At 46.2% G+C, this 13,097-nt stretch overlaps 1 protein-coding gene across 2 annotated transcripts in view; it reads right to left on the bottom strand.

Moving 5' to 3' along the window:
• Nucleotides 1-13,097, bottom strand: part of DGKQ (diacylglycerol kinase theta) — a 1,093,519-nt gene that overhangs the window by 201,050 nt on the left and 879,372 nt on the right. For both annotated transcript variants that reach the window (XM_085636612.1, XM_085636613.1), the window contains exon 10: nt 7,157-7,247. In XM_085636612.1, coding sequence (XP_085492738.1) covers nt 7,157-7,247 — 91 coding nt within the window. The remainder of the gene's footprint in view (nt 1-7,156; nt 7,248-13,097) is intronic.

The following is a 13,097-nucleotide window of genomic DNA, read 5'->3' on the forward strand; positions in this document are numbered from 1 at the left end:
TATCCCTCAGATTGCCGCCCCTGGGGAAGGGGGGTTGCTGGGGAAAAAGGACGGCGAGCACTTGAAAGAGGTCCGAGAGATACGTAGTATCGCCGCTAATAGTTACCTCGATCATGCAAGTTACATGCACATACATAACACGGTCCAAGGCTACACAGTTGAATACACCGGTGACTGGCAGTGACTGGCAGTACAAAAGAGAACACACAGACTGCATGATCTATCTGGGGACTCAGGAAAACCGCATGTGACATCCATCAGAGAGCTGCGTGAATAATTACCTGGTAATCCCCTCAGCACAATGCAAACATGCACATACATGACACTGTTCAGGGATCCATCATCTACAGCTGACATTAAATGATCATTCATCATGGTCCCCCCATTAAAGCAGTGCACTTTGTGATCTGCATGGTACATGTTCTTTGCAGCAGGCACATTAACCCTCTGTGCTACCTTTCCAGGAGTCAACCCTTCCACTAGACAAAACTCAGATCTCTCTCTAGGAAGAACATTAATCACCAAAGTTATCATGACATGTTTATTGTTTCTGAAAATTGCTGGAGGCCAGGAAGGAGGCAGCAAGTTTTTTTCAAACCATAATATACTTGCAAACACTACGCACCCACCCGAAATAGGTACCCAGTGAGGTCACACCGTTCGCATCGCCCTAACCTGCTCAAGGTTCATGTGACCTCAGTGACAGACTCACAGCGACTGGATCACTGTTGCTCTAGGGTGTGCTGCTTCGTAGGCCTGCCCGCAAGACTGGAGATGAACTTCAGTATGGATTGTGGTGGACAGGCCTTCAAGGTTAACCCACAATTGACACCACTAGGGTACACCTGCTTGTGCTAAGACATCAAGCCTTCTAAGGTCTAGTGGGGCCTTCTAAGGTCTAGCATGGGAATATGCTCCCTCAGTAGAGTGGTCTGGTGGACTGGTCATGAAGGCTGAACCCAGTTTCCAGTTCTAAATTCGACAGCTCTGGCCATAGTGCCACATCCTCCCCCCCCCCCCCCACTGAACACCATACTTCCCCACTGAGAGCAACTCGCACTGCCTTAAGCTATAACCTAATTGTGCCCGCTATAAACACTTGGATGTGGCTCAATTCAAATTATGCACTTGATAAGAGTAATATGCTGCCTAAAAAAAAAAGTAAAAGCAACCACTCACAGGGAATGCAAGATTAAGTAAAGCATGTAAAATGTAAGCAGAAACAACATGGTTACCTTAACGATCTCTCACTCACTATTCAGAAATCAGCGAGTGGTTTTACCTGAAAAGTTAAAGACATGACTAGAGGGCCCTGAAGGGAACCGTTTCAATGTCCATTGCTTATATCCTTACAAAACGTAAGCAGTATGGTTCAAAAAGACCACATCCATAAACACAGAGCCATGGTACACATTGTGTTTTCCAATCCACCCATCAACCAGGTATTGCAGTACCTCCAGGAATGGTACACTTTCCCACCTGGGAATAACAATGCTGTTCAAAGAAAGACGAGAAAACAAAAGTAGCGCTTCACTGGCAAACTCTGTAAAGTGATGCTGATGTATTTGGATGTAAATAAAACCAATCTGGCCACTTTGCAACCAATCTGTCTTGATTTATTTAGTTATGTATTTATTTTTCATATTTAAAACCTTCTATTTCTCTCCATTCCGCTGCACTTTGGAATAGAAAAATGTCAGAAAAAGGGCATTTCTCGCAAGTGTTTTTCTTTTTTGGATCCATTTCACAGGGAAGCAACTAAATGAAAGAAGGAAAGAGGTTGTGAACCGTTTCTTCAAGTCACGGTTTACAGTAAGTGAGAAGCAAGACAGAAAGAGAGGGAATAATAGGAAGAGAGGGGGGACAGCTGCCAGCACAAAAAAGAAGAGGACAGTGCCCGAGTCCTATTCCTTCTCTGTCCGTCCCCGAACATCCACGAAAGCAAGCCGAGCCTTATCTGAATGCCTTTGTCCTCCCCCAAAATAGTGCCGCCTGGGGCGGACCGCCCCCACCGCCCCACCCTAGCTACGCCACTGCCCGTCCACCACCACCCTCGCTCATCAGTGCTGCCCTCGTCCATCACAGAGTGGTATCCGTTTACAAACAGTCACTCTTGTCATCACACCCACTTCCATTCTTACTTTTAATATTTTGGAATGCTATCGACGAGACCGATGCAGCTGGAAATATAGATTTTTGGGATTGAGCGCTTGCTGAGAGATCTGTACATAACCGCAGTTCACAGGCCTGAATCCCGACAGGGCATGCACAGGCTTTCATCTTTCAGAGGCTGATACAATGAACACCTGCACTTCGCATTTATCCATTTAAATCACTGAGCAACAGTGAAAGTTGTTGGACACGGGCCTTTCTGCAGGGTAATCCCCAGACTTTTTACCTTCACTCATCCATTTTTGCTGAATTCGTTTTTGCTGGCTTTTAGGACTCTGCACACTTTACCACTGCTTTCTAGTGCTAACATGCTCTCTCCTTAAACCATGTTAGATTGGCTTATACCCAATTGGCATATTCAATGTAATTAGTGCTAACATGTTCTCTCCTTAAACCATGTTAGATTGGCTTATACCCAATTGGCATATTCAATTTAATTGTAAGTCCCTAGTAAAGTGGCACTACCTGTATCTAGGACCAGTATAATAAATGCTATTAGTGGGCCTGCTGCACTGATTGTGCCACCCACTTTCAACATGTCTCAAGCCTGCCAATGCAGCCTGTGTGTATGCAGTTTTAAAGTGCTATTTTGGCCTGACAAATGGAACCTTTTGCTAGGTCCAAACCTTTGTTTTTAATAAATGTAAGTCACCCTTAGGTAGGCCCTGGACAGCCCCATCGTCAGAGTGCAGTTTATTTAAAAAGTTGGACATGTGCTTTTGAGGTTTACCTGTACTGGTAGTGAAAAGCTCTTAAATTCGTTTTCCACTGCTGCAAGGTGTTCTTCTTTCATAGGATAAATTTGGAGTTATCTTATTACATTTTATAAGTGTTATTTCCATATAGGAAAAGGGAACCCATTCATTTTTGGTGTCTCAATTTTGTAATGAAAAATCCTAGTTTATGGTGAAACTAGATTTTAAACTACAACTTTGGAAATGCCACTTTTAGAAACCTGGCACTTTCTTGCCTTAGCCATTTGGTGCCTGCAGCCTGTCTCTGGGTGTAGTTGACAGTTGGGCGTTGTGTATTCCTCCTAGACAGCCACACCCAATGGGAAACTTAGGTGTGGCTTAATGCGTCATTACTGGTATTATGGGGGGACGAGTTGGGCCCAGCCTCACTTATACTTGAATTTGCTGTGTACGGTTTCTACACAAAGGACTGCATACCCCCTGTAGTTAGTCTGGAGCCAAGACCAGGAAGGCAGAGCATCTGTGCACCAAAGGCATGCCTCTAGAAGATTCTCCCCCCTTCAAAGGCACAAATGGGTATAAATACTGGACCTCGGACACCACCAATTCAGTACACATCTGGACCTGTTGATACTACGCCAGGAAGAAGGAATGATGTGCTGCTACAAGGACTGCCCCTCTGCTGGAGTGCTGTCCTGAAGGAGTGCTGCCCTGCTCTGCTGTCCTGCTGCCTGTTTCCTTCTTGCCTGCGTGTGAAAGTCTGGACCTGCATCACTTGAATCTAGAACCCAGAGTAACTCCAATGGCTAGTTGGCTGGCCTCCTGATCTGAAGCCTCAGGGACACAACAGGCTTCCAACAACCTTGCATCTGCACCTGGACTCTCATCTGTGAGCCTACCCTGCCAAGTGGTGCCACCCCAGTCCTGAATCTTTGGAAGTAGGCTTAAGGTGCTCTGCCAACCTCTGTGGACCTAGCGGAACCAACGCATCTCCTCTGTTGCACAGCACAAATCCGAGCAGTACTCATTCATCACCGGTGCTGCATGGATTAGGCACATCTCAAAGACCCACAATGTAGCTCTTCGGGAATGATGCATCACCATGACTGCGTGGTGCAATCCTGGTGGGCCCTCGCATCTCTTGTAAACGGGAGCCTCGACGACAATGCCAGCCTCCACATCGCAGCTTCGCAGTTCTTTGGAACCAAAGCATTACCCCAACTGCGCACCGTATCCTCGATGCGGGACTTCACATCACAAACCCCATCAATGGGATCCTTGACTATGCAGGCCCTCGCATCGCAGCCTCACCACATCTCGGAATCAACGCATCACCTCGGATGTGCAACGCATCTTTGACGCACATCCTTGCAATGCTCTGCAAACCAGGATTTAAGGTATTTTGTTCAGCAGGACTAACTGGATCCCTGTAGTCGACACATGCTCCATCGCGGTTGACACGAACGTTTGATATATCCACAGTTTATTTATTTAGGTAGTTTTTTATAGCGTGAACTTGAGCCTTGCGGGTATCAGATCACTTTACAGATTTCCAGAGTGCTGCACGGTGATAGTAAGAAAATCAATATCAATGTATAGGTGTCAACCAGGGAGGGGAGGGAATTCTTTACAAGGTTTGTAGAGTAGAGTGGAAACATCAATAAAAGCTAAAAATAACATTAAGTAAAAACTATAGTAAGAGGCGATGTCAATAAAGGGAGACTAGAGTTCTAACTGAATAAGTTGAGAACCAAGAGGTCGCCGGCGAATGTAGTCAAGAGTGTGGTGGAGCGAAGAAGGGTATCCTGGAATCTAGGGAAGGAATTTGTTCATAACGAGTACTTTGACTTCTTTCTTCAAGGAAATAGTGGAGGGTTTCATTCTGACTTCAGAGGGCAAGGTGTTCCAAATTCTCGGGCCATCCCAGAGAAGGATCGGTTGTATGTTTTCTTCTTGAGGAATCTCTGTGGTTTCAAGAGAAGGGTGTTGGAGCATCTGGGGCCACCATAAAGTGTGAGCTTTTGAGTAAGATACCTGGGGGTTTCGGTGGATGGCTTTATGTTTCATGTATGCAATTTTTAGCTGACCTTTTCCAGAGTCTAGGTTTCGTTGGTTGGACTGTGTTGGTTGTCATCACTTGCATGATGAGGAATGTGATGCAGTGGTGGTCGGTCACAGGGGAGGATAGATTCCAATTTAATTGGGCTTTGCAATGATAAGTTCTAGGGATGATCCTTTGTTATGTGTGGGCCTGTCGCAGAACTGAGTCAGATTAAGGTCAGCAAGGAAGGTTTTGGAGCTGTTAATTGAAGGATCATTTAGGTCATTCCAGTGGAGGTTGAAGTCTCCTAGGAAGGCGGGGGGGGCAATGGGGGTGCAGAAATGGGGTAAGAGAATGTAAACTGAGGAAGTATGCACGTTATAGGCAAAGGTAGGACATAATAGTTGGGTACGTTTTACTTATAAGTCAGGCATCAAGGGTGGGTAAAGACATATGAAGGTTTTGATGAGTGTGTGATCAAGCTTAAGTAATGGGTAAATAGAGCCCTTAAGGATGGAGAGGAGCCCAATTGACCATTTATAGGTGGCAGTCTCAGGGGAGGCTCAGTCATATAGGGAGAGTTGTTGTAGACCTTCTTTCATTTCTTTGGTGGTGGTGGTGGTGGTTCTCCAGCGTGAGAGGCAGGACAGGGGATTTCCAGACAGCTACTGTGTCAAGGGGTGGGAAGTTCAATTTGAGTGGATGAGTAAACGACCAGCATTAAGTTGGGAGTAATTTTCGTAGTAATTTGTTAACTTACTAAAAACCATTCCAAATTGGCCATCCTATTAGAGAGAGAGAGAGAGAGAGAGAGAGAGAGAGAGAGAAATAAAACGTTGAGTGGGTGTTCAGTGCAGTCTTTCTTTACTATTTGGCTGTTGAGGGGCAAGAGTCCTATGTCAATTGCTACATTACTGTTACAGTTATGGTCGCCATTTTGTTGCTGGGGATGTGGAAAAGACGAGAGGAAGACTTGCAAAATGGAGGAGGGTCAGGCCGAGTGCGATCCCAAACGAACCATGTGCACCCACAATGGGCTTCCCAGAACAGCAGTCCCATATGTCTCAGGCTCCCAGGTGCTGGCCAAGTACGAACTAGAGTCAGGGCTCGAGCAACTTTCAAGCCTGCAAGGCTCCTTCCTCCCCCCAACATCAAAGGGCAAAGGGGACCAGACAGAGCAATACACTGGGCCACCATCGATGCCCTGAACACAGAAGGCGCTGCGACGCACTGAAATGTCGATCAGCAACTCAGGAGGGGGGCAGTAACCCCAGACAGATGCGTTTTGGGAGCGGGCCATCTCTACATCGTGGTAGGCAGCAATAAACATGGTTTGGCCGAGGGGGGATGCCAGGCGAGGGGGAAGATTCAAGGTGGCTCCTGAGAGGGGCAGAGGTCCGCCGTGGAAATCCATATGTTCGCAAGAGACTGCGCCCATCAGCTGGAACCACGTCAGGACCCAGCTAGATCACCGTAGTGGGGGCCTCGTACCCACCAAGCCAGAGCAGCTGTGCACTCACCGAAAGATGACGAACAAGGATTCTCAAATGGAAATCATATATGCTGATGACGTTAAAGGGGGTAGCAAACACCAAAACCCTTGCATACTGTGGTAATCAGTGTGATTTTATGTAACGAAATTCCACACTACAGGTTTTAACACAGTTTAATAGCAATCACCCTGAAAGACCTGTTCAATTTAACATATGTTTTCCACTACAAATAAGTCAGCTATAATGCCTTTATCATAGCTATACCGGAAACAAGCATACTGGGACCGGTTTCGGGTTCATAACCCTCATCAGCCAGGCTATCTTGAATCCAGTGGCAAAGTGAGCAAGTTGGCAGGGTATGCCCAGACGTGGGTCCCTTGGTCACTTAACCACTGGATTCAAGATAGCCTGGCTGATGAGGGTTATGATCCCGAAACCGGTCCCAGGATGCTTGTTTCCGGTCCAGGGAAGACATGGCTTGGCAGTTCGGGCTGGACTGTTCCCATGAGGCACAGGGTCAGACTGATTTGCATATGGCCATGTCTGAACTGGGGTGGTGAAGTGAGCTAAAGAATGACGATGGATTAAACCCAGATCAGTTGACTGGGGGTGAGTGTTTGATTTGCTCAAATGCTCCGTCCATCATCCCCTTTGGTATCGCTTTGATCATAAAGTCAGGCAATAGTTGTGCAGTCAAGCCAGGCATAACAAGGGTGAACATAAACTTGCAACACATTCAAAGTGGCAGTGATTACCTGGCGGCCCAGCTCCTGCAGGACCTCTTCAAGGACGCTCTTAGTCGTGCTCTCCTTGTGTATTCGAATGGAAATGTAAGCGACGCCAACCCTAAGGTAAGGAATAAAAGCAAATGCATCAGGAAACCAGTATAACATGATCTGCCTATGGTGAATATAACAAAAGTGTCACGGGCCCCTGTCAGGGCCACAGTTGCCTTACAACACACAAAGAGCACAGAGCCTGACAGCCGCGGGGAAGAGGAGGTGAGGAATCCCCGCTACCAACAGTATTAGGGGGTGGGGGTATATGCCACAGAGACATGGGTTTGTTCTAATCTGCCCATGCGCCTCCTGCCTTTTGTAATCCCACAAGTTAATCACTATCTGTCTAAACTTGAGAGCAAGGTCTTAGGTTAGAAATGATATTAGGCAACTAAACAAATATGTTTGTTACTGTCGACGTCAGCCAGCGTGGCTATCCAGTTCAACCTACCAACAATATCCTGAGGTTACCACTGGGTGCTTATCAGTGAGTGCAGGGGTACAGTCACAAGTAGGTAATGCCAACAATGGGAAATGGAAAGACAGGCAGGGACCTTATGTGAATAAAGATCAAACCAAAGTCTGCCACACAAAGGTGTCCACATGAAGAGTGAAAGAAGGCGAGGGGAACGTGGGGTCGAACTATAAATCACTGAATTCCATTTCAGGAACTTGACTCCTATCTTGGTGTGATCTTCGTTTCTGGCCAAAGCAGCGGGGGATATACAAACACAAACAAGAACCTGGAATGTCAGAGCGGCCTCTTCTGGTGACCTCACTATAAAGAATTCTAGATGCACCAAACCAAACAGCCAACCAACGAAGCTGAACACTGAAATCCCTGCGCGCAAACACCACGTGATGCTCAGGATCCCATGCATGCCAGACTCCAAATAACCATCCAAATACGACATTTAGCAGATAATTCACAGAAAGCAGACACGAGGGGAATTATGATGCTCGTTTAAAGAGTGTATTTACCTCGAACGTCTGTAAACACCCTTACAAAAATGGCATCTGCAATGAACAGCAACTTCCTCCAGTTTAGGGTGGTTGTCCACCCATGACAGTAAAACTGATGGGCAACCTTTTTTTTGGATTACTGGAACTTTGAGCATCGTGTTTGGTTGCTCAGTTCCACGCAGAGGGGTGGGTGCCCGTGGGGAGAAGTCTCAGACCGAGGAGACCTCTTTTCTGGTAATCAGCAGAACGCAGGTGGTCAATGCGGAGACTATGCGCGGGAACTGGAGATTAAAAAGCTGAGTTTCGTTACTGGTGTGGCCCCCGTCGACAATGGGTGAAGCTGGTTAGCGTTACTCCACGTCAGACATTGACTCCAGGCATAGCTTCTGCCCTTCCTGTTACAAGGACACCACTGGGCATGAAATGCAGGTAGGAGACTTGAAATAGAGAAAACCATATGGGAAATAAGTCACCTACACATCACACACAACAGGCTCCTGGAAGCGAAGGTTGAAAATGTTCTAGTTTCTAGTGCACTAGTGAAAGCCTTGGAATACAACAGAGGTGGGTGCTTCAACAAAAGAACAGCAAGAGCTGAGCTAAGGGTGGGTTCTGGCCCCAAGAGCCCATGCACCAGTATGGCCTTGAACATATTTGGCCTTTCAATCATGCAACAAAGATGATGTTTGAATATGAAAAGGTGTTTTCAAAATTCAAGCTAGTGTATTTCTTTAACATAGAAATAATTTGGGAAGCATTCATTCACAGTGAGACTTTTTAAACATGAACTGAGAAACATTCCTGCACGCACCCTGCTGACAATGCTATAATTGAACTAAAAGGCAAGTGGGGTTATGTGTACCCTAGATGAGAACTTGAGTCCTACTACAGATAGAGCAACATTGCAAGCTAGTAAATCCAACACGAGAGGTTTTGTAGAAGGCACATGCATCACTCAAGTATTTGAAGGGGCTCTCACATGCAATCATGAGCAAAAAGGAGGCTTGGTGAAAGTATTTGCACAGCATCACACAATTTGGTCATGCAGGCACGCCAAGATTGAACCCAGTTTTACAATGCCCTATTCAGCCACTAGATGGGTATCTCTTTCTGGCATCAAAGGGTAGTTGCTTTGTCTATAGTTCTTTGAGAATGAGATCAGAGCGTGGGTGACAGTCAGTATTCAAATTTTATTGTTGGCAGTGTCACATAGCGCAAACTTTGTCCGAGGACATTAAGAGTGGCTCAAAACAGACATTATATATTATTTTCTTTTTTTGGCACTGGGAGATTTGTCAGGATTCACATGATGCTAAGCTGATGCTGGGAATCAAACCTAGATCCCCTTGTATCATGGTTGGCAACTGTAGCAGTGGTGGCTGGTGACATTTCAAAGTGGTAGGGCGAGCAAACAGGCTGTACACAAACACCCAGGCTCCCTTTCTGCACGCACAATGCTTCCAAACCCTTCCAAATGTTTTCAAATCCACAAGTCTCCGGTGTGCATAAAATGGCCTCCCTGCAGATCACCAAGACATTCTCTGGCTCACGGTGGTCATGCCTGTCTTGCTCGGTGCACTCCCTCTATGTGCGGCGCAGTGACACACTGGCCTATGGTGTCCTCCATCCACGGTCACTTAGTCAGGGCCTATAACAAGTGAGTGTTGTTGCAGGTCAGGAATGCGTGCGTGCTGTAAAATATTTCACAGTGGTTTTGATTTGCTGCAGAAATGGAGCAGTCATTGCTGCTCCAGATCACAATGCTGTAATGTGGGGAAGTCAGCACCGGAAATCCTGATCTTTGGGTTCACAGTCAGAAAATATCCCAATGCACCTTCATGTCTGCTATAGAAATATTGGGGAGCCCGTAGCTGGCCAAACTGCAGATATATTTTATTCACGATGTGATTTTTAAATTATGAAATAGAACTTACACATGCCAAATCACAGTCGCGGCCGTCATGACGGGCAGGTGGGGGGGGCGGGGGTTGGGGTGGAAATGGGGTCATCGCGGGGGGAGGCGGGAGGGGTTTAATTGAAAAATAAAATAAAACTTACTGTCCCGTGCCACCTCAGCTTCTGGATGGGTCCGACTCCCGCTGTCCTGCGTTTTCGAATTCCATTTCCTGCAGCTCTCATCGTAATCACAGGAAAGGGAGCCTCCCTCCCTCCCCTCCGCCAATCACAACACTGCAATGGCAGCGTTGTAATTGGTGAGGCGCAGTGGAGAGTGCCCCAACCGGGCCATTTTCTCTATGTAGGCTGCTGCATACACCCAGGCACTTCTGCTTTCTTGCAGTGCGAGACGCAGAAACATAAATGGTGGTAGTTATTACCATTTATGTTTCTGCCTTCTTGCACTGCGAGAAAGCAGTGGGGCGACGCCCCCACGCCCCACTGGGAGAGCCGCCATTGAGCTGTAGCCACTGACCACATCGCTTCTCGTGAAAGTTCGGCTTGTTTTCACCTCGAGAAGAGCCAGAGGCAGGCACCTGGCTTGAACCTGGCTCAAGCTTTCAGTGGCTCGAACACCTGGTTAAACATCATTGGAAAGTGCCACATCTTCTAAAGTATGTGGGTAAAAACTGGTAAGAGCAGTGAATATTACCTTAAAATATGTTGCGGGATGCGCTGTGGACCTTTGCAACATACACATGATGGTTTAAAATTAAGCTCCGTTTCGAGTTGGAAAAGTCAATCTGGTTACAGTTCCATGAGGAAAACACGCAACTTTAAATTCAAGTTCCCTTCTATGACCTAGAATTCTATCCCTAGTCCATTCTCTGCTTTATTGAAGATCATGGAATATTAAGACTCCGCGCTTCAAGATTCTCCATTAACATCTGCCCCTTTGCTGGTTCATCCTCTGGTTGCAGGAGCGTCTAAGACTGGACCGGAGCTTGGAAGAACCTCTGCTATATCTTCACATACATGAGTTAAAAAAGACCCCTCTCCTCCTCCCCAGACAACTCTCCTCCTTCTCCCTCGATGGAACTCATTTGGAGGAAATACGAGCACTTAGGCCACAGATATGGAAGGAACCAATCAACTAACATACCCGCCGTTGTTGTAGCTATTTGTTTGAACAACCAAGGAGACATCCCTTACCAAAGACATCATCAGTGAATGTCTTGCATGTGACAAAGACATCTCCATCCTGTGTTTGGCCTATCTAATGAAAACCCTGCAATAGATTGGGCAAAAGATTGGGCTAATTCACGTTTTCCTAAAGCCTGCCTTGTGCGCCAACCTAAGTAGAAAGCACATGTAAGGGTTATTGTTTTCCTAGGCCCGAGTCAACAGACTAAAATCAGAAGGGCCAAAGCCCTTTGTTGCAGCTGACCTGCACTGGACGATTGATAGCCCCAAAACTAACTATCTTCATAGTACTCATGGGCGGTGGGCACATTGTTTACTTTATATTTTCAGGTCGATACAATTAGGGATTTGCTATATTTTCCTTGGGGCATTTAAAGAAATCTGGAATCAATCCCACGCCCCGTGACGACATGTCTGGACAAACAATGATGCCCTTTCACTTTTTTTGTGGCATTTATAAAAGATTCACTAAATCGTTTTTTCTTTTCTTGAAATATTTTTATTGGCTTTTTTGAGATACAAAACAAACATAAACATATATATCCAAAGCATAACAGAAGACAATGTAGGAGGCATAGGTACATCAAATAATGGCACAGGATACAATAGCATTAGTTTAAGGGTAAACAGGGGGGCAAAATGCTGCAGATGGGCACAATCACCTAGGGAATTCGGCGTATCAGCACTGAATAGGCAGCTCTGTACTTGCATCATCTTGGGAATCAAGTCCATAGTATTTAATCCAGGCACCCCGGGGCGTATGACCGGGCAGGTCCAAAGCGTGAGAAATAAATCACCCCCCTGACCCATGCATCATAGACAGTCCGATGATGCAGCCCTCCCCGTTTTATATAGACGTGCTCTGTCATAATAGATCTGCTGTAGAATCTTTAGTTGGATGAGTCGTAATCTTGATTTATTCGCCACCTCTCTCGGGAACATGAGGGCAGCATCTCAATCCACATCATCCAGTTCACCAATCTCGGCCTCCCAGGCGAGCCTACGTTTTTGTAGGGTATCAGGCATGTTATTATTAATGCGTTTATATATAAATGAGACTGCGTTTGCTTTTATTTCCCCCATCAACAACCTACCCTCAAGGGGAGCATACTCATGGAGGTCAAAGGGGATAGATTCTGCTCCCCAAGCATGTTTAAGTTGGAGGTACTCGAAATGCTGTGTATCATGGAGCTGATAGTCTTGCTCTAATTGTCACCCACCTTAGAAAAACCTATGCGGTCCCAGTCATTAAACCCTCTCAATTTTCTGATTTCTTTAAGACTGTTCCCAGCCCATAATTGAGTTTCCCTGAGTAAATTCCCCAGCCCAGACCAGGCGCCTATTCACTTTACGCCACATCTCATTTGTTACTTGGGTAGTGGGTAGGAAGCGCCTCACCTCCCCCCCCCACCTCCTTAGAGAGAGTGGAGATAAGGGCGGTTCATAAATTACGCTCTTTCCAAAGCACAGGTGGGGTGATCCCCATCCATGTGACACCAGTCATTTATCACAGCCAGGGGGAGGCCAAAAAGTATGCCCTATCATCTGGAAGGGCTATACTTCTGCTGAAGCAACTCCGTTGCAATGTCTCGAGGCCTATCCTGGGGTGAATTTCATTCCACATCCTCCGTTGTTCTCCTTCAATTTTGGCGAAAATTTAATCTGAGAGTTTATAGTAGCAGTTTTGTAGGGCGTAGCGAAATTTGGAGAGGGTGACAATCTTAAATATGGCTGCTTTACCCATTATAGTGAGAGGAAGGACCCTTCAACACACAGCATCTGCACTAAAATCTGACATTATTTTTTTCTATATTATGTTCTATACTTCTTCCAGGGTTCGGTGTTGCATAAATGC

Source organism: Triturus cristatus, chromosome 2_1 (genome assembly GCF_964204655.1).
Source record: "Triturus cristatus chromosome 2_1, aTriCri1.1, whole genome shotgun sequence".
Taxonomy (NCBI): domain Eukaryota; kingdom Metazoa; phylum Chordata; class Amphibia; order Caudata; family Salamandridae; genus Triturus; species Triturus cristatus.